The sequence below is a fragment of the Balaenoptera ricei genome, chromosome 3 (assembly GCF_028023285.1).
Source record: "Balaenoptera ricei isolate mBalRic1 chromosome 3, mBalRic1.hap2, whole genome shotgun sequence".
Classification (NCBI taxonomy): Eukaryota; Metazoa; Chordata; class Mammalia; order Artiodactyla; family Balaenopteridae; genus Balaenoptera; species Balaenoptera ricei.
This window is the reverse complement of record NC_082641.1, coordinates 181351645-181373584: the sequence shown is the minus strand read 5'-3', so window position 1 is coordinate 181373584 and position 21940 is coordinate 181351645. Positions and strand designations below refer to the sequence as shown.

Sequence of the window (21940 nt, the reverse complement as noted above, 5' to 3'; positions counted from 1 at the left end):
GGAGGGGCAGGGCTTTTTCGAGGGAGTGGGGGGGGTCACCCCCTTTTTATCCTGTTTTGATCCTTAATAGCTGGTCCTGGCTGCCGGTAGGTGTCATTTAATATGCTAATGTAGTCAAATCAGCGTATAACGAGAGAGTCGGTCTGTTGGAGGTCAGATTTGTCGCCATCTTGGTCCCAGTGGTTCCGTTTGGTTTTTTTCTTTGTGTGTGTGTGTGTGTGTGTGTGTGTGTGTGTGTGTGTGTGTGTGTGTAGCTCTGGACCCTTTAACTTAAAAAGATTGTGTTCACTCCCGCTAAAGGTGGGGGGTTGGAGGGTCGTGAGCAAGGACGCTCCTAAGGGTTGGGGCTGGAGAGTTTTGAGCAAAGACCTGGAGCAGCTCTGGCAACACGCTCGGGGCGATCAACCTCATGCCCTGGGCATAGCATCCGGGTTTGGACTTGGGAGTTGTGGCCACACCCCTTCTAAACCGTGGCCTCCTGGGGTCACACAAATAGATGCTGAGGGCGGCGGAGAGAACCCTGTGCGTCTCCCCTGTAGGGGCCTCTGTGGGGACTGAGCCTCAGCGCCCCCCTCCCCTTCTTTCCCGAGCACTCCTGGGTTTCCAGGTGACAGGGAGTGTCGGTCACATAAAAGGGAGCCTCGAAGGTGAGGCTGCCCAAGGCTGGGGGTGGCCCTCTCCGGGAAGGCCTCCCCGCCCCCATCTTTCCTCCCACCTCTGGGCCCTGGCTGAGGGGCGGGCAGTTGTCGTTTCTGTGACACGGAGGGCTGAGCCAGCGGGCTGCAGATGAGGGGCTGTGTTTATTGCAACAAAATATGCAGTTAGATTGCATCCCAGTTACCCACAACCCCTCCACCCCCCGCCTGCCACCTGGACCCCCTTCTCTGGAAGGGTGGCCGGCTGGTTCCTGCCACCTTCACGTCGCGGGTCCCAGGCCTGGGCAGCCGTGTGGCGGTCACTCTTGGATGTTCTGCCCGATCCAACCTCTCACAGCAGCCACCCGGGTGTAGACGCCCGGGAACTGGGGTCGCCCACAGCCGTAACCCCAGCTGGTGATCCCAGTTAGCACCCAGCGGCCAGAGGGCTCCCTGCAGGCCAGGGGTCCCCCAGCGTCACCCTGAGGAGAGGAGAGGCGAGGCGAGGCGCTCAGAGCAGGCAGTACCTCCCCGGCAGCAGCCAGGCGAGGGCTGGCCTGACCTGCGAGCTCCTGGGCCACCACGGCAGTGTCACCTGGGCTCCCTCTGTGACCCCAGCTAGTGGCTTCCCCTGTGAGCCTCGCTGGTATTATCTGGGAAATTGGTTCAGCGCTCGGGTGAGCGTTCATCCGCCTGGCAGACATTGGTGGGCACCCGCCTGGCGGTCCAGGAGCAGAACCGGGCCTCAGCCCCCAGCCTCTGCCCAGCCTGCTCCTGACCCTCTGAGGGGCGGGGGAGGATGCGGTGGGGGGAACGCCGGCTTCTTAGGCGTGTCCACTAAGTGGTTGTCCAGTGGAAACTCGGGGGCCCAAAAGGTGCCCTGTTTGATCTAACCGAGGAAGCGCACCGCAGGGTGGGGCCTGGCCCGCGGAGCCCCGGTCCAGTTGCACAGTGCGCTCACCGAGCAGCTGTCCACTCCGCCCTGCGGGAAGCCCGCGCACAGCATGCGGCTGCTGATCTGCACCGGGTAGAAGCGGCGGCACGTCTGCTCACTGAGGAGGCGCACGGCCGCCTTCTGCAGCTGCCGCGCCGTCGAGCCTGCGGGCGAGACGGGACCTGGTGGGCCCGCGCCCGCCCTGCGCCGTTGGGACTCCCGATGGGGGCGCAGGCGGGGGTCCTTCCCGACGCCCCCGGACCCTTAACCCTCGGGGGGCGGGGGGCCCATCCGCGCCTACCTCCCTCGCGCACGGAGCCCCAGCCGGTGATGACGCAGCGCGCGCCGTCGGGGGGCCGAGGCGCGGGGTCGGGCAGGCAGATGGGCCGCACCAGGCGGCTGCGGCGCACGGGCCCCGCCAGCTCCAGCAGCGCCACGTCGTAGTCCAGCGTGTAGAGGTTGTAGAAGGGGTGCTTGTGGATGCGCGCCACGCGCTCCAGCTGCCCCTCGGCGCCGCTCAGGAACGGCGTGCCCAGGAAGGCCGCCCACTGCTTGGGGTCCCCGTAGCTGCGGGACGTCGGGGACAAGCGTCCACCCGGGTCCCCGCACCCCGGCGCTGCTCGCCCGGGGCTCCCCGGCACCCTGCCCCGCGGGGGCTGCGTCCGCGGTCGGCTGGGGAACCTCAGATCGGGCGCTTGACCTCGGTTGAGTCGTCCCTTTGTCCTAGAACAGCGGGGAGGACGAGGGGGGCCCCGCGCCTGAACGCGCCCAGCCGGCCCCCAGGCGCTGAGGTGACACTACAAGCTGTGCCATTTCCACCTCATGTTACGGCTCTCCCGCCTCCCCACCCGCTCTGAGCTCGGCACCGCGAGGCGCATCCTGAGCTGGGTTTCTCCGTGGAGGGCAGGGCCCCTACTGCGCACCCTGCCAGGAAGGGGACTCCCCACTGGGTGACCTTTAGGGTGGTGCCAGTCCGAGCAGGATGGCTAGGGATGGAGAGACCCGGCCTGGGGCCGCCCCGTTTGGTGGGGGTCGGGGACTGGACGGAGGCGCCACACCCTGAGTTTTCGGGCTACGATTGGGTCCCGGTGAACCACGGACACCGGCCGTTCGGGGCGGGCGGGACTCACACGTCGAAGCAGTGCGCCGCCGACAGCAGCCACCTCTCGGCCACCAGCACGGCCCCGCAGCGGTGCTCCCGCCGCCGCAGCCACAGGCTCACCTGCCACGGCCACTCCCCGCGGCCCGCGGCGCTGCCGCCCACGATCCTGGTCAGCGCTGCTGCCGGCGCCAGGCCGCAGTCTGCGGGAGAGGCGGGCGTGGGTCGGCGGTCAGACCATGCCTCCTCCACGCAGACCGCCCAGCTCCGCCCCGGGTCGCGGCGCCTGGGAGCAGGGAGTGGGGTGGGGGACCCACCTCGGGAAAACGCCTTCCCCCAGGGACCCTGGGCCTGGCGCTTGGTCCTACAAACGAGCCTCTTCTGGGCTTTTCTCAGATAATGCATTTAAGTTTGGTTCCTGTAACCTCAGCCTTGGGGCCGCACCTCCCCAGCTGGGGGCCAGGCCAGCATCCCCTCTCGCTCCCCACTCCTCCCAGGCCTCTTTCAGTCCCCTAGGAGCCAAGTTCCCTGCTGCCTCAGGGCCTTTGCACACCCCAGCTGCTTGCCAGGAGGCCCTGCCTGGTCTCACCAGCTCCTGCACTGGCTGGTCTTCCTGGATGCCCCGTCAGGGCTCTTTACCTGGGTCTAGTGACCCAGTGTCCTTCCCAGGGTAGCCCCTCCGTCCTGTGACAGACACCCTCCCCCACCTGCAGCACAGGGGGCACCCTCGGAACACAAGAGTAGGAAGAGCAAACGGGTAGCTCCGAGGAGTGCTGCAGGGACCTCCGTCAGCACCCGGGCGGGCGCTCAGGTACACATCTGATAATTCCCACAGGCTGTTTTCCAGCTCCACAGCCAGTGCCCCTCCCCAGCCCTGCCTCCCACCAGCCAGCCGCCTCCCCTGCCCTCCACGGTCGGGGAAGGCCCTCCTGTCCCCACACCGAACAATATGTGCCGCGTCAGGAACCCTCCTCCACCTCCTGGTCCCCACGTTGAGAACCGTAGCTACTGGAAAAGGAAGAATCACCAGGCTGGAGGCCCGACCCAGAGACAGCCGGCTGCAGGGTTAACAAGAACCAGTATTTCTCCCAAGGACACGCTGCAGCCGTAAAGTATCGAAACGCCCCCTCCTCTGAGCATCCCTGCTGGATGGGCAGGGCAGCGAGGTCCCCTCGAGCCTGGAGGATCTCAGTCACAGAGACTCTGCCCCGATTTCCAGCCCAGTCCAGCACCTCAGCTGAGGGGTCTCTGGACGCGACTTTCCACCTCTGTCTTAACCTTGTGGTCCCCGGAGAGGCACCATGTCCAGACCCCCGGCACGTGGTCTGCTTTGCTCTGAGCCGGTCAAACTCTCTGCTTCCTCTCCGCACCCCCTCCCCGCCTTCTGCCCCGGATCCCACCGCGCCTGCCTCTCCCGCCTCTCCCTCTGTTTGCTGAGCCGCCCCTTGGTTCTTTGGTGCGCGCTGCCTTGCTGCAGCGAGCCCATAACCCTGACTTTGTGGGTGCAGGTCTGTGTCTGGGGACTTGGGCTGACTGGGCCAGCCTCTGTGTGAATGTGGGGGGCAACGGAGGGCGGGGAACAGAAGCCGGGCCCCATTCTTTGCTTGGTGCCTGGGACGCTGCGGACGGCATCTATTTGAGCCATAGGAAATTGCCTACATTTGATGGGGCTTTATTTTTGACCCAGAAATATGGCAGTTTCGTATGGTTCCGATTAATATTTAATAAAAATGAACTCCACATCTCAGACACAAGCTCAGGGCCACGTTCTCTGTCACATCTGTCAGCCAGTTACTGCCCTGTTGTACCCCCCCCTTAGGCCTGTGGCACCAGCCGTTACGTGTGCATCTGCCCTGTCAGTGTCGGGTCCCTGCCGTCGGGGCCTACGATGGTCTGACTTGTGTCCCCTCCAAAATTCATAAGTGGAAGCCCTGACCCCCAGAACCTCAGGATGGGACTTTTGGAGATGGGGCCTTTAAAGAGACGATTAAAGTAAAATGAGGTTGTTCGGGTGGCCCTAATCCAGTATGACTGGTGTCCGTATAATAAGAGGAGATTAGGACACAGACACCCACAGAGGGGAGACCGCATGAGGACGCGGGGAGAAGATGGCCGTCCTCACAACGAGGAGAGAGGCCTCAGAGGGGACCAGCCCTGCCGACACCTCCATCTCCATCCCCCGACTGGGACGCTGTGACAGCAGCCCCAGCAACTGACACAGGACTCCCGCCACCCACCCACCTCACTCCATTTCTCTGGGTACCTGGCGGCTGGGAGCCCACGGTGGTCTCCGTGGCATGTGGAGGTGGTGTCTGTCCCCTGGTGGTGGTGGTCCTGTTGGCAGGTTGGCTGGTCACCCTGCTGGTGGCCCAGGGGGTGGGTCTGCTGGCCACGACCCCCAGGACCGTGAGGCCAGCCGTCGTCCTGGCAGGGTGACTGCTGGTGGGCGTCCTCGTGGTGGACGGCGGGGGCGTGGCGAGGGAGTGGGAGGACATGATGTCCAGGATCCAGCCCTTGAGCCGGGTGATTCGGGTGTACACGCCCGGCTTCCTGGCCTGAGCACAGCCGATGCCCCAGCTCACGATCCCCGCCAGATAGAACACGCCAGGCGTCTCCTCACAGGCCAGGGGTCCCCCAGAGTCACCCTGAAAAGGAAGGACAGAGGGCTGGCTGACCATACCGGCACCCTCTCCGCAGAGGCACTGCCAGGCCCTCCCGTGCTGCCACGAGTGGGAGAAACTCCTCAGCAGAGCTGGACACGCACAGGACCTCAGCAGGACGGGCCTCACACCCACGTGGGGCTGTGAGACCTTGTGTGACCTTGAGCAAGTCACCTCTCTCTGAGCCAAGATTGCTCTTAGTTTTGCACTGGAAACAAAACAAAACAGCAGAAAACCCTAAAGAAAAAAACAACTCTCCTGGGCAAGAATATACAATGGGAAAAAGACAGTCTCTTCAGCAAGTGGTGTTGGGAAAGCAGAACAGCCGCACGTAAATCAGTGAAGTTAGAACACACCATGCACAAAAATAAACTCAGAATGGCTTAAAGACTTACATGTAAGCCATGACACCATAAAACACCTAGGAGAGAGCATAGGCAAAACATTCTCTGACGTAAATCGCACCAGTGTTTTCTTAGGTCAGTCTCCCAAGGCAATAGAAATAAAAGCAAAAATAAACAAATGGGACCTAATCAAACTTACAAGCTTTTGCACAACAAAAGAAACCATAAAAAAAAAAAAACAACGAAAAGACAACTTACAGAATGGGAGAAAAACTTGCAAATGATGCAACCGACAAGGGCTTAATCTCCAAAATATACAAAACAGCTCATACAACTCAATAACAAAAAACCAAACAACCCAATCGAAAAACGGGCAGAAGACCTAAATAGACATTTCTCCAGAGAAGATATACAGATGGCCAACAGGCACATGAAAAGATGCTCAACATCACTAATTATTACAGAAATGCAAATCGAAACTACAATGAGGTACCACCTCATGCTGCTCCAAATGGCCATCATTAAAAAGTCTGTAAATAACAAATGCTGGAGAGGGTGTGGAGAAAAGGGAACCTTCCTACACTGTTGGTGGGAATGTAAGTTGGTGCAGCCACTGGAGAACAGTGTGGAGGTTCCTTAAAAAACTAAAAGTAGGGACTTCCCTGGCGGTCCAGTGGTTAGGACTCGGCGCTTCCACTACAGGGGGGCACGGGTTCGATCCCTGGTCAGGGAACTAAGATCCCGCATGCCGTGCGGCGCAGCCCCAAAAAAACTAAAACTAGAGTTGCCATATGATCCATCAATCTCACTCCTGGGCATATATCTGGAAAAGACAAAAAATTTAATTCAAAAAGATATATGCCCCCCAACATTCTTAGCAGCACTATTTACAGTAGCCAAGACATGGAAGCAGCCTAAACGTCCATCAACAGATGAATGGACAAAGAAGATGTGGTACATTTATACAATGGAATATTAGCCATAAAAAAGAATGAAATAATGCCATTTGCAAAAACATGGATGGACCTAGAGATTACCATACGAAGCAAAGTAAGTCAGAAAGAGAACGACAAATACCATATGATATCACTTATATGCAGAATCTAAAATATGACACAAATTAACTTATTTACGAAACAGAGACTCACAGACATAGAGAACAGACCTGTGGTTGCCAAAGGGGAAGGGGAGGGGGGAGGGATAAATTAGGAATTTGGGATTAACAGATACACACTACTATATATAAAATAGATAAACAACAAGGCTTTACTGTATAGCGCAAGGAACTATATTCAATATCTTGAAATAAACTGTAATGGAAAATTATATATGTATATATGTATATACATACAGACGTATAACTGAATCACTTTGCTGTACACCAGAAACTAACACAACATTGTAAGTAAACTATACTTCAGTAAAATAAAGAAAAATTTAAAAGCATGATGTTTGCTGTAGGTTTCCATTATATGTCTATCATAGGGTTAGAATTTTTTAATTTTTTAATTAAAAAGGTTGTTAAAAATTATCAGATGCTTTTTTCTGTGATTTTGACAATGATCCTGTTTCTCCCCTTCAGTGTACTAATGCAGTGAATAGCATTAATGGATTGTCCTGTGTGGAGCCAAACTTTTTATGACATCAACTCACTTTGGTTGTGATGTATTTCCCTTATAATAAATACCCTGCTGGCTTGAATTTGCTAATATTTTATTAAGGGTTTTTTCATCTATGCTTCTAAGTAAGACTGGCCTATGCATTTTTTTTTTTTTAATTTTTTTTTTTTTTTTTTTGGCCGTGTCACGTGGCTTGTGGGATCTTAGTTCCCCAACCAGGGATTGAACCCAGGCTACGGCAGTGAAAGCGCCAAGCCTAACTGCTGGACCACCAGGGAACTCCCTGAATTTCTTTACCTGTGTGTTTCTCTGGCCTTGATAGCATGGTTCAGCTAGCTTCTTTTTATGTTCTGGAGCTGATTTGTTTCCCCTTAAAAATGGGTCAACCACGTGTCAAGTGTGACAGGGTGGTCATATACGTACTCATGTATGATTAGCTTTTCTTCAGTTAACATATATGAGACAGCTTTTAAAATCAGTGTGTATATATTTTGTGTAGATCTACCACATACTTTGAAACTGCTGCCTCATCTTCTGTTTGGACGTATCACGATCTCTCTAAACCGGGTCCCTCCTGGACTCACCTGGCAGGAGTCAACCTTGCCCTCCAGGAACCCCGCACAGATCATCCTGTCCGTGAGCGAGAAGTTGTAGAGGGCACTGCATGCCTTCTGGTCTATGATGCCCACGGATGCCCGCTGCAGGAGGTCAGGCTTGGTGGCTGCCAGGACAAGGAGACCACCCCCCAGGGCCACTTAACACAGGGACCACTGTTCAGTAGCCGGCTTCACTGACCACAACCCCAGAGGGAGCTGCCATCCCCGTCCTACAGGCCAAGGCCCGGAGGCCCACGGCCTTGCAGGGAGGCGTGTAAAGTCACACAGTGAGAAGGAGGCGGGTCCCACCCTAGAATCTCACCCCTGTCCCTGAGCGGATTCCCTAGCACCTTGGGTGACCTGCAGGGGGGCTACTCTGAGGTTTCAAAGGAAGCATTAACTCTTGGGGGGCCTCTGAAGGGTATAACATAAGGGTCCCCACTTTTTCCATAAAGGGCCACAGAGTAAATACGTTCTGCTTTACAGGCCAGACAGCCTGTTGGGACCACTCAGCTCTGCTTTTGTAGCAGGAAAGCTGCCCGGGGCTATCAGTAAGTGAGTGGGCGTGGCTGGGTGCCAGTAAAACTTTGTTTATAAAAAGCAGCCGCACTGGGCCCATGGGCCGGACGGAGTTTGCGACCCTGAGTTAGTGGAGAGGTGAGTGGTTTGGGGGCGGTGGGACCAGAGCCCCAGGCGGGGGTTGGGGGCGGAGGCTCACCGTTTCCCTCCTGCGTGTTGCCCCATCCAGAGATCACGCACTTGCGGCCCACGGGGAACTTCTGGATGGCCAGGGGCAGGCAGACAGGCTGCACGTACTTGTTGAAGACCAGGGGCCTGGCCAGCTCCAGCACGGCCACGTCGAAGTCCAGGATGCTGGGATTGTACTGGGGGTGCAGCACCGCCCGCCTGAGCCCCATCTTCACGGGGCTCCCGCCGACGCCCGAGAGGGACGCGGTGCCCAGGTGGGCCCACACCAGCTCCACCTTCGTGCTGCCGGGAAGGGGCCGCTCAGACTCCCTGCCGCCCCCAGGGCACCGGGCAGAGCTGCGGGACCCAGGCCCCGGGGAGGGCACCGCGAGACTGTGGGCAAGGCAGGGAGCCCCCCCGGGCCTCATTTCCTTCTGGGACAAGAAGGCATGAGAGACCCCCACGGCTCTGTGACAATCAGAGGTCAATGCCACCTGCCCTTGAGTGGAGGGGAGGAGCCTGCCCCCCAACTCAGCCCCTCTGTGTCCCTCCCAGACCAGCTCGACAGGATCCTCCCGGAAGCCACTCCCCAGAGCCCCCTACTTCTTCACACTGCCCCCCATCCGCCCCCTACCGCCCCGCATCTGGACGTGACCCTGGCCACGTGCTGGGTCCTAAGCGGTCTCTGCATGCACGGGGATTTGATGGTGGGGGGACCTGGTGATGACGGGGGAGCCGAGGGGGCCTTACTGGTTGAAGCAGTGGGCGGCAGACAGCAGCCAGCGGTCCCCCACCACGGTGGCTCCACAGAAGTGCCGAGAACCCTCCTTCAGGCTGACCTGCCAGGGCACCTCCCCGGAGGCGGCCCCGAACCCGCCCACGATCCGGGTGGGCTTCTCCAGCGCCGGCCTGGCCCCGCACTCTGCGGGGACGAGACAGGAGGGCCCGCGCATCTCAGCCCGCTCGGCGGGCGGCGGGACCCCCCTGCTTCCAGAGGGGCCTCGGGACACAGGGCACAGCCTCCGGGCTCTGGCTGGGCCAGGGCACAATCATCCCGTCACACACATGAAGAAATGGAGGCTTAAAGGAGCCCTAAGGTCTCAAGCAAGTACAAGTACGCGGCCCAGCTGGGGGGATATGGGCGAAAAAGGAGAAGATAAAATCACAGCAGCCCTGTCCCCACCAGTGTCAGCGCAGCAGACACAGGCCACAGCCCAGGGCGGCTCTGGACAAAGGCAGAGTCGGGTTGTTACGGGGTTGGGGGCAGGGTGGGTGCAGGCGACTTTAAATGAGGCAGAATTAAACAACTACACTCCAATAAAAATTATTTTTAAAAAATAATAAAATAAGCAGAAAAAAATGAAAAAAAGTTAATTTGATATTCATTTCCATAGGCAAAAACAATATCAAATTTTTTTCATTTTTGTTACATATAACTTCTTCTATATTATGTGTTGTGTGATGTTTATTTGATTGTATGCATGTGTGTTTACCCCTGTGTATGTGTGTCTTTAGCAATATATCTTTGGTCAGGTACACAGTACTTTGAAAAACTGGTATGTACTCAACATAAATCATGTATTCTTTCTAATGGGAGTGTACTTTACTATTCTTCCTACTCTTTGTTTTTAAATATTTAATAAAGATGGGGAGCACATCTTAGTTGACTTTGTATACCACTGTCTGTCAGAATTTCACATTATTAATTACAATATAAATCTTGAATTGTTAAATGATTGAGTAGGAGCAACCAAGAATAAAGGAGATTTTTGTGTTTAAAAAAAAAAAAAAAGAGGCAGAGTTTCGACTGGCTTTGAGCCTCGCAGGTCTGTGGGACCACAAAGGCGGATCAGTATCAGATCCGGGCAGTGACTGGACCTGGGTCCTCGGAAACCACAAAGTCGAGACAGGTGGAGAATCTGTGTGCTTTGCGTGGGTGCTTGTGTCTGCGATAACCCCAGGTCAGTCGCTCTCCCACCCTGGCCCCATTGTCACGGTCACTGGCCTCTTGCTGCCCCTTCAGGATATTCTGAGTACACCCTCCTCCCGGCCGGCAGTAGGTGTTACCAGGCAGTAAATGTGAAGGATGACCACTGGCCTTCGCCTGGGCGTTTGACAGACATCACTAATCAATCACCCATCTCTTCCCCACAGAGAGCTTCGGAAAGCCAGTACCAATCCACCCAACCCCGCGCGGAGCGGACACCCACTTCTGCTGTCTCCCCAGAACGTACCTTGTGGCTTAGAAGCAGTGGCTGAGTCGAGAGGCACGGCGCTGGGGGCCAGCGTGGGTCTGGTGGGTGTGTTGACCACCGGGCTCTGGGGGCTGGTGGGCCAGGCGGTGCTGGGGATGGCTGGGGCAGGAGCCGCCGTGGGGGCCGGAGGCTTGCTCGCAGCGGCAATGGCCTCCAGGATCCAGTCACGCAGCCTGGTCACTCGGGCGTACACCCCCGGATGCCGGGCTTCTGCACAGCCGATTCCCCAGCTCACGATGCCAGCCAGGAAGAACCTTCCGGAGGGCTCCTCGCAGACCAGGGGGCCCCCCGAGTCGCCCTGGGAGACAAAAGCACACCCTCAGGAGGGGTTGGGGCTCCCTGGCTGCAGCCGGTCCCAATCCCAGAGCCACAGGGTCAGAGAAGGAGCCCTGGTTGGGGGCCTTCTCCCCACGCGCTCACGGGGCACACGTGGGCTGATACCTCACATCTCGGGACCTCAGTCTCCTCTTCTAAAAAAATAAAACAGGACAGTAGGACTATGAGATCTCTAAGACCTCTTTCAATTCTACCACTGGCAGTTAAAAAGCCAACCCAAATAAACAATATCCCCTCCTCTCCTTAGCCCAGCAGACGTTGGGTAATGTCACCAGTGGCTCAGGAACCTCCAATCATCATGCGGCGTCCTCCTGCAGGGCCGCATCTGCCCTCACTCATCCTGTCTTGCTATCCTTTGCCTTCTCCTCACACCCAGCTCACCGTGACTCTTTCATCCTTAAACACAAGCTCTCTCTTACTATTTCCCGCCGTTTTCTCCAGCTTCTGGCTCTGACGTGGCAACCTGAGCACATGTAGCAGGCGCTCCCCACCCACCAGGCCTTAGAAAGGAGAGCAAAGATATAAACTAAAAAGAAAAAGGAAATCCACAGCCATGTGACAAACCAAGCAGAGGAAATCTTGGTGCTGGACCAGCAACAGAAGACTCTGCCTTCCGGGGAGAGGGGAACCTCGGGTGGAAACCTGGGGGCCTTTCCCAGCCACCTCAGGGGCTGGCAAGGCGTTGTCTGGGGCCTCTGGCCTCTTTCCCAGGCGCCGGGCTCACCTGGCAGGAATCCACCTTCCCATCCAGGTAGCCGGCACACAGCATCCTGTCGGTGAGCGAGTGGCCATACAGGCTGGCGCACAGGGCCTGATCCAGCAGCTCCACGGTGGCTTTCTGCAGCATCTCCGGCTTGACCACTGCCCAGGATGGAGAGAGACAAGCAGGGTGAGCACTCCAGGACCCTGGCAGCCACCCCGAGCCAGGAGGCTGAGCTTCTGTTTCCCCAGCTGCGGTGGAGCGGCTGCAGCCCCAGATCAGAAGTGAGCCAGGTCCATCAATGCCCACTGACCACCCTCTCGGCCTGGACAGCTAAGTGGCATCAAAGTTAACACCCCAAGACTAGGCTCCTCACCTCCCCTCCCCAAACCTGCCTGCCCTGAGCTCCCCCTTACCTGCTGGAATCTTTTCTTAGCCCAGCTGTAGCCCCATCTTGGCTAAACATTAAATCAGATTAGGTAGCCTTTTCCTCAAATGCTCCAGGGTGTTCCCCCCCGCCACCCCCCCAGCTCAATCCAAATACCCAAGCTTGGCCCACCTACCCTGGCACCCCAGGCCCTTTGCACATGCCGTTCCGGCTGCCTAGAACGCTTGTCCCTGCAGAATCTGTCCGCCTTCCTCCTCTCATCTCCTATTTTAAATTGCAGTCCCCCCCCAATCCCTGCCTTATTTTTCTCCATTCTGTACGTCACCATCTGACACTTATCTTGTTCATTATCTACTGCCCCCTGGAATTGTTCTGTCTGAGTATGGTAGCCACTGCCCACACGAGGCTATTTAAATGCAGATGGAAATTCATTACAATGAAGTGAAATGTAAAACTCGGCTTCTCAGTAGCACTAGCCCGTGTCATAGGGCTGCTGGCCCCCGTTGTGGATGGCACAGATGTGGCTTGTGTTCACCACTGAGGGAAGTTTTATTGGGAGGCGCTGGTCTGGACCAGGGGCTCCATGTGAACAGGGGTTTCTGTCTGATTTGCTTCCTGCCGGTCCCTGGAGTAGGAAGCATGGTCTTAGCTGAAATGTCACCATCTCAGGCCCTTTCCTAAAGCTGTCCCCGCCCCCAACTCATTTTTCCTACTGGTCTCCTTCCCAGCATTTATCACCATCAGGTTATAGTCGATATGAGGCAGTTCTGTTCTATCAAATTACCCAAACACTGAATCAGTGAACACTGCCCCACTGCTCCGGGGGATACACGGGGTCAGGTTCCTGAGAGCCTCTGGTCACAGCCGACCCATACGTACGTAACCTCATGATGGTACGTGTGTTTCTGCTTAAAGACACTTCACTTAACATACATTGTTGACGCGTTAACACTGAGCTCACAGCCCACAGCGCTGTAACTCTTGCCTGAACGAAGCTCACCTAACACACGTACTTTCTGCCCATAAGGCACATCCCAGCCCTCCTGCACTTAGGACGCTAGCCAGCACTTCAGCTCTACGCTTGGGGCCTGTTTAGATTTTGTGAAACCTGCCACAAAAAGCACAAAAATGCAGGAAAAAAAAGTGGCAGTAAATAGACCACGAAAAGGACACTGGTTTCCAGTCTGAGCTGAACCAAGAGGCAGGGAGGGCATTGCCCAGCTCCACCTCAGCTGGGAACGACTCAAATTGCACATCAGGGAACAATCACAGATTCCCCCCATGAGTATCCGCTTGGGGAGACAAATGAATTTTAGCGAGTAGGCGAATTCGCAAATACAGAATCCGCGGCTAATGAGGCCGGACTGTGTGTTGCTTGCTTGGCTGGGCTTTGCTGGCTGCCTGGAGAGGCTGCGGGGGGTAGGTGCTTACGGAAATCCTCCTTGAGGTAGCCCCAGCCCGAGATCAGACACTTCTTCCTGGGCGGGAAGACGTGCACGGCGGCCGGGAGGCACACAGGCTGCACATGCCTGCTGAAGGGCAGGGGGCCACCCAGCTCGAGCACCGCCACGTCGAAGTCGGCCGTGTCAGAGTTGTAGAAGGGGTGCGTGATGATCTGGGCCACTCGGGCCCGCACCGTGCTGGCCTCCGAGCCGCTGAGGTAGGTGCTGCCCGCGTAAGCCACCCACTCGGTGGGGTCTTGGAACCTGCAGGGCAGACAAACCCCCGCTCAGAGGCCCACCGAGGATGGGGCCGGAGGGTGAGGAGGGCGAGGCACTCACCCGGCGGGCAAGTCTTAAGGAGGCGCCCCAAAACTCAGCCATCGAGACTAATAATGATATTTTTGGACTTTCCTGGTTTCGCAGTGATTAAGAATCCGCCTGCCAATGCAGGGGACACGGGTTCGAGCCCTGGGCCGGGAAGATCCCACGTGCCGCGGAGCAACTAAGCCCGTGCGCCACAACTGCTGAAGCCTGCGCGCCTAGAGCCTGTGCTCCGCAACAAGAGAAGCCACCACACTGAGAAGCCCGCACACCGCAATGAAGAGTAGCCCCCGCTCGCCGCAACTAGAGAAAGCCTGTGTGCAGCAGTGAAGACCCAATGCAGCAAATAATAATAATAATATTTTCATGCAACATTGTCAAAAATCAGAATGATCGCAAAAAAACAAAACAAAACCCAAAAAAACACTCAAAACATGGTGCACGAATTATCAGTATTTTAAACAAAGACAGGATCCAACAGGGCTGGGATTAGAATGAGGAGAGTGAGGCCTTGAATATGGATTGGCTACTAGATAATATTGCGTGGCTGTTTTTAATTTTCTTGGGTGTGATAGTGGTATGCGGGTATGCGAGAGACTCTTGTCTATTTGCACAAATGCATGCGGGAGATTCTGAGGCAATGCGTCATGATGTTTTCTACTTAATTTCAAACGGTTTGACAAAGATATATATGTATGAATGTGTGTGTGAATAATTATAGATGCAGATAGATGGAGAGAGTGGGAGAGAAAACGAATACAGTGAAATAGTCGTAACTTTTGAAATCAGATACTGGCATATGGGTTTTTGTTGTCCTATTTTTTCATATTTTCTACTTAAATATATTCATAATAAAATATTAAGAGAAACAAAATTTATAATGATAAAAAAGCAACTCTTCTTGCCCTGAATGTCACTGCTTATGTGACCTGTGTCCCCCAGACCGTCACTTCCTGGGGCAGGTTTCCCTGGGATTCCCAGCAGGCTGTTCCATTAGTGACCCTGCGGCAATTAGTAGGTAATGGTTTCCCAGGGGAACCCATGCTTCCTGTTGCCCTGTCCCGTCCCCAAGGACTCCTCATGGGAATAACCAAATAGCAATGCCTGGCACTGCCAGAGGCTTCCAGAACCTTCTCCCACCTTTGGTGAGCTCCACTCTGATTGGCCACTCTCATTGTTAAAGATTCTCACCATCCTCAACAACAAAAAACAACCCAATTCAAAACTGGGCAAAGGGACTTCCCTGGTGGCGCAGTGGTTAAGAATCCGCCTGCCAATGCAGGGGACAGGGGTTCAAGCACTGGTCCAGGAAGATCCCACATGCCGCGGAGCAACTAAGCCCGTGCGCCACAACTACTGAGCCTGTGCTCTAGAGCCTGTGAGCCACAACTACTGAAGCCTGCATGCTCTAGGGCCTGCGTGCTGCAACTACTGAAGGCCACGTGCCTAGAGCTTGTGCTCTGTAACAAGAGAAGCCACTGCAATGAGAAGCCTGCGCACTGCAACAAAGAGTAGCCCCCGCTCGCCACAACTAGAGAAAGCCTGCACACAACAATGAAGACACAACACAGCCAAACAAACAAACAAAAAAACTGGGCATTGCTCCCAAGAAGATGGAGCAATGTCACACAAATGTCACACAAATGGCCAATAAGCACATGAAAAGATGCTCAACATCACTAATCATTAGGGAAATGCAAATCAAAGCCACAGTGAGATATTACTGCACACCCATTAGGATGGCTATTATTAAAAACAAACAAAGTAACAAGTAATGGCCAGGATGTGGAGAGACTGGGAGATCGGCCAAGATGGCGGAGTAGAAAGACCCTGAGCTCACCTCCTCTCAGGAGCACAGCCAAATCACAACTACCTGCAGCACCACCATCAGTGAAAAAGACTGGAACCTACCAGAAAAGATCTTCTCCAACTAAAGACAGAGAGAAGGAACCACAACAAAATGAGAAGGAAGGGCAGACTCACGATGTGAACAAATCCCATGCCCCCAGGTGGGGGGATGCACGAACTGGAGAATAATTATGTGGCAGAGGTTCTCCCGCAGGAGCGAGAGTTCTGAGCCCCACGTCAGGCTCCCCAGCCTGGGGGTCCAGCACCGGGAAGAGGGCCCCCCAGAGCATTTGGCTTCGGAGGCCAGCAGAGCTTAACCGCAGGAGCCCCACAGGACTGGGGGAAAGAGAGGCTTTACTCCTAAAGGACACACAGAGAATCCCACGTGCACTGGGACCTGGGGCAGAAGCAGTAATCTGATAGAAGCCTGGACCAAACGTACCTGCTGGTCTCGGAGGGTCTCCTGGGGAGGCATGGCGCCGGTGGCTGTGGGTCGCCCTGGGGACATAATGTTGGCGGCCGCCATCGTGGCTCTTTAGTGTGGAGACCGGGCCCCACACAATAGCCCACAGGCGCCAGTGGGGACACAGCCCCACCCATTAGCAGACAGGCTGCCCTGAGACCCCCCCTGAGCCCACAGCTGCCCCTAGACACAGCCCTGCCCACCAGAGGGCCAAGACCCAGCTCCTCCCACCAGTGGGCGGACACCAGATGCAAGAAAACCATGATCCCGCCACGCAGGCCAGACCCTAGCCCTGCCCACCAGTAAGCCAAGGCCACCTTTGGGACGCTCCAGAACCCATACCCAACTGTAGCCGGCACCCGCCCCCTCCCCCCACCACCAACAACGACCTGAAACGAGCTCTGGGATCCCTGGGCCCTGCAGCCAGACTCCAGGAACCAGCTCTGCCTGCCAGTAGCCTGGAACTAACCCCAGGATCTGGCTTCACCGGCCAGAGTCTTCAGGACCCTGACTCTGCCCACCAGTGAGCCAGCACTAGCCCCAGGCCCCCTAGGATCCCACAGCCGGCTACCTTGTGACCAAGCCCCGCTAAACCGTATCCAGCAGCATCCATCCACATAAGACAGGGCCTGGCAGCCAACCAAGCCCACCAGACCGCCCACACAGTCAGCCTGCGACAACAGAAGGACCCACGCAGCCCTCTTAGAGGGAGCCCCTAGAGCACGTAGCTTGGGTGATGAGCGGGCAGTGCACTGCGGAGATGCACAGGACGCGTCCTACAGAGGCCACTTCTCCAAGGTTGAGAAACGTAACTAACCTACCACACACATAAAAATACAAACAGCAACTTAGACAAAATGAGGTGACAGAGGAACATGTTCCAGACAAAGGAACAAGATAAAACCCCAGAAGAAGAACTAAGTTGAGGTAGAGATAGGCAACCTACCTGAGAAAGAGTTCAGGGTAGTGATCGTAAAGATTATCATAGAACTCAGGAGAGGAATGGACGCACAGAGTAAGAAGTTAGACATTTTAAACAAAGAGAAAATATAAAGAACAGCTAAACAGAGATGAAGAATACAATAACTGAAAGGAAACATACGGTAGAAGGAATCAAAAGGAGACTAAATGAGGCAGAAGAACAGATCAGTGAGCTGGAAGACAGAGTAGTGGAAATCACTGCCACCAAACAGAAAAAAGAAAAAAAGAATGAAAAGAAATGAGGACAGTTTAACAGACACTAGGACAACATCAATCATGCTAATATTCACATTATAGGGGTCCCAGAAGGAGAAGACAGAGAGAAAGGGCCTGAGAAAATATTTGAAGAGATAACAGCTGAAAACCTCCCTAACTTGGGAAAGGAAACAGTCACCCAAGTCCAGGAAGCAAAGAGGGTCCCATACGGGATTAACCCAAATAGTAACAAACCAACACACATCATAATCAAAAAGACAAAAATTAAACAGAGAATATTAAAAGCAGCAAGGGAGAAGGAACAAATAACATACAAGGGAACTCCTGTAAGACTATCAGGTGACTTTTCAGCAGAAACTCTGCAGGCCAGAAGGGAGTGGCATGATGTATTTAAAGTGATGAAAGGGAAAAGCCTACAACCATGAATACTCTACCCAGCAAGGCTCTCATTCAGATTTGATGGAGAGATCAAAAGCTTTACAGACAAGCAAAAGCTAAAAGAACTCAGCACCACCAAACCAGCTTTACGACAAATGTCAAAGGAACTTCTCAAAGATGTGGAGAAATTGGAACCCTTGTGCACTGCTGGTGGGAATGGAAAATGGGGCAGCCGCTGTGGAAAAGAGGATGGTGTTTCCTCAAAAGGGTAAACACAGAATCACCATATGACCCAGCAATTCCACCTCTGAGTTTATACCCAAAGCAATTGAAAGTAGTGACTCAGATACTTGCACACCCATGTTCACAGCAGCATTTTTCACAACAGCCAAAAGGTGGACACAACCCAAGTGTCCGTCGATGGATGAATGAATAAACACATGTCCATCCACACACTGGAATATTATTTGGCCATAAAAGGGAAAGAAGCAGTGACACACACTACAACGTGCATGAACCTTGAAAACAGGTTAAGTGAAATGTCAGTCACAAAAGGACAAGTACTGTCTGATTCCACTCACAGGAGGTCCCTGGGGGGAGTCAGATCCACAGAGACAGGAAGTAGATGGTGGGGGCCAGGGGCTGGGGGAGGGGCTGGGGAGTCAGGGTTTAAAAGGGATAGAGTTTCCGTTTGGGAGGATGAGAAAGTTCTGGAGATGATGGTGGGGATGGTTGCCCAACAATGTGAGTGTGCCTAATGCCACCGAGCTGCGCACTTAAAAATGGTAAATTTATGTTATATATATTTTGCCACAATTTAAAAAAATTAATGCATTCAGATTTAACAAAAAGAAAAGAGAGGGAGGGACTTCCCTGGTGGTCCAGTGGTTAAGAATCTGCCTTCCAATGCAGGGGATATGGGTTCGATCCCTGGTCGGGGAACTAAGATCCCACATGCCACAGGGCAACTAAACCCACGCTCCACAACTAGAGAGCCCGCACTCCGCAACGAGGAGCCCGTGCTCCGCAACGAAAGTTCCCGCATGCCGCAACTAAGACCCGACACAGCCAAATAAATAAATAAATAAATAAATAATTTTTAAAAGGGAGAGGGAAGGAAGGAGGGAGGGAGGAAGGGAGGGAGGAAGGAAGGAAGGAAGGAACTAAGTAAGTTCCAAGAGGCTCTGAAGACACCCAGGAAAGGTGGCATTCCCAGAGTGGAAGGTAGGTGGGATACAGGGGTGGGGTGGGCTCTGAGCCCTCAGGGACGCGGACTCACTCATTGAAGCAGTGGGCAGCAGACACCAGCCACCTGGCGCCAATGATGGCGGCCCCGCAGAAGTGTTCGTTGTTTTCCCGGAGGCTGACTTGCCAAGGGAACTCCCCCGGGGATGCCTCCACACCGCCCACAATCCTGCCGGCTGTCCTCCAGCCAGGCTGCAAACCACAGTCTGCAAGACAGAGATCACTATCCAGGACCCCAAGAAGGCAGGAGTGTGGCCACGTTCCTGGCACGTCTGTCTGCAGTCTGTTGTCCCCATGGCCCCCGCATTCAAAGAATGCCAGAGATGCCAGCAAACCACCAGAAGCTGGGAGACCACATGGAACAGATCCTCCCTCACGGCCTCAGAAGGAACCAACCCTGCCGACACCTTGATCTTGGACTTCTAGCCTCCAGAGCTGGGAGAGGATACATTTCTGTTGTTTAATCCACTCAGCCTGAGGTCCTTTGATTCAGCAGCTCTAGGACAATCATACCCTAAAGTTAGCTATAAGGATGCTATGTACCTATGTGACCAACCCCCAACACAAACCCTGGACACCAAGCCTTGGCTGAGCTCCCCTGGTTGGAAATATTTTGTGCGTGTTGTCACATACGGTGCTGGGAGAATGAGTTAAGCGCTGTCCACATGACTCTGCTGGGAGAGGATAATTGGAAGCTTGCTTGAGCTTGGTCTCTCCTGGACTTTGCACCTTTTGCTTTGCTGATTTTCATCTGTATCCTTTCACTGTAATGAGCTATAACTATGCATATAACAGCTTGACTGAGTTCTGTGACTCCTTCTAGTGAATCACTGAATCTGAAGGAGTCTTGGGGACCCCCCCGACCACACCTGCCAATTTCAATCAACCTCTATATCATCCTCCACAGCCAGGTACCAGACGCTATGAACGTCTCCCTCACCATGTATTTTGCAAGTTTCAAAATCTTTATATGTCCATCTTTTCATACGATGCTGTGTCTCTCTGTTTATTTAGTCTGCTTTTATGTCCTTCAGCAATGGTTTGTAATTCTATATAATTATTATTATAGACAGGACACATGTTTATTTTATTTTGTGTTACTATTAATCAAGAGTGTGATTTTTTCCATTATATCTTCTAACCTGCTATTAATTGTATAAAGCAAAACAAGAGCTTTTTTTATGTGTTAGTATTTATCTTATCTTCCCCTTATTGTTGAACTGTCTTATTTTTCTGATATCCTTTTAGTTAATTTATTGATTCATTTAGATAAAATCAAATTATGATAGTTTTCCTTCTTCCTTTCCAATACTTAAACCACTGTTCTCACCTTACTGCACGGGCTAGCGTTGCTAGAAAAATGTTGACTACTCTTACAGCATTTCAGTTGTAATTTTCCCTTGCTCAAATCCTTTTGGTGACTCCCCACTACCTATAGAACAGACCCCCAGTTCCTGGCATTCAAGGCGTCCCACGGTTTGACCTGATTTTTTCTCCTTCTCACCCGAGGGCTCTCCACTCCACACACCCCAAGGTTTCCCTTCTCTGCTTGCTGCTGATGTTTCCTGTCATATCACAGGTGCCCACTCCCTTTCTCTGCCCAGCTCCAGTGAATGCCAGGACCACGTCTGTGTGGTCTGTGTGTGAGGGGCACAGTGGGCCAGAGAACCAGCACTTGAACCTGGAAAGGGGACACAGCCCAGAAAACAGGCCAGACAGGCAGACTGACCACAGTGGGCCTCATCGGAGCCGTCAGAGCAGTCCGCTGTGTCATCACACTCGGGGTTCACCTTGGTCACACACTGGCTGTTCCCGCAGGAAAAGGCATTCCCTGGACAGCGACCTGAGGGCAGACAAGAACCGCGTTCCTGACCTCACTCCATCTCTCCCACCTGCTCTCCACGCGGAAACTCTATAGAGCGTGGAAGGCATCTCTTCTCTGCTTCCTTTTCTCTGAATGTTTCTGAAATAATTTTCTCAGAATTAGTACAGAGATGTAACACATGAGAATGCTAGTCAGCACCGGGGCCAGGGCTATGCAACCTAAGTGTATGTGTGCCACGTATGTACTTTTACATTTCTATCAGCCACGTTTTATTTATTTAAATTTATTTATTTATTTTTTGGCTGCGTTAGGTCTTCGTTGCTGCACGTGGGCTTTCTCTAGTTGCAGCAAGCGGGCGCTAATCTTTGTTGTGGTGCGCGTGCTTCTCATTGCGGTGGCTTCTCTTTTTGCAGAGCACAGGCTCTAGGCGCGCGGGCTTCAGTAGTTGTGGCACGCGGGCTCAGTAGTTGTGGCGCATGGGCTTAGTTGCTCTGTGGCATGTGGGATCATCCTGGACCAGGGATCGAACCCGTGTCCCGTGCATTGGCAGGCGGATTCTTAACCACTGCACCACCAGGGAAGTCCCGCCATGCTTTTAAAAAGTAAGAAATAGGGGGACTTCCCTGGTGGCTCAGTGGATAAGACTCTGAGCTCCCAGTGCAGGGGGCCTGGGTTAAATCCCTGGTCAGGGAACTAGATCCCACATGCATGCCACAACTAAGAGTTCACAAGCCACAACTAAGGAGCCAGTGAGTCACAATTAAGGAGCCCACGTGCCGCAACTAAGGAGCTGGCAAGCCACAACTAAGGAGCCCGCCTGCTGCAACTAAGACCTGGTGCAACCAAATAAATAAATAATTTTTTTTTAACATAAGAAATAGGTGAAATTAATTTTTTTAATTGTAATAAAGTACACATAACATAAAATTTGCCACTGAAGGGTAGGTTCACATTTGGGGCCATTCTCT

The 21940-nt window shown here is 53.9% G+C and overlaps 1 protein-coding gene across 1 annotated transcript in view; it reads right to left on the bottom strand.

Moving 5' to 3' along the window:
- Positions 1-853: 853 nt before the first annotated feature.
- The window catches only part of TMPRSS9 (transmembrane serine protease 9), a 57492-nt gene continuing 36405 nt past the window's right edge, over positions 854-21940 (bottom strand). The window contains exons 7-19 of the mRNA XM_059918925.1: positions 20877-20990; positions 19182-19353; positions 13685-13959; positions 11890-12026; positions 10809-11127; positions 9325-9496; positions 8606-8877; positions 7876-8012; positions 4932-5313; positions 2700-2871; positions 1871-2136; positions 1597-1733; positions 854-1117 (exon numbers count right to left, since the gene is read on the bottom strand). Of these exons, the coding sequence (XP_059774908.1) occupies positions 956-1117; positions 1597-1733; positions 1871-2136; positions 2700-2871; positions 4932-5313; positions 7876-8012; positions 8606-8877; positions 9325-9496; positions 10809-11127; positions 11890-12026; positions 13685-13959; positions 19182-19353; positions 20877-20990 (2717 nt within the window). The 3' untranslated portion in view covers positions 854-955. The remainder of the gene's footprint in view (positions 1118-1596; positions 1734-1870; positions 2137-2699; positions 2872-4931; positions 5314-7875; positions 8013-8605; positions 8878-9324; positions 9497-10808; positions 11128-11889; positions 12027-13684; positions 13960-19181; positions 19354-20876; positions 20991-21940) is intronic.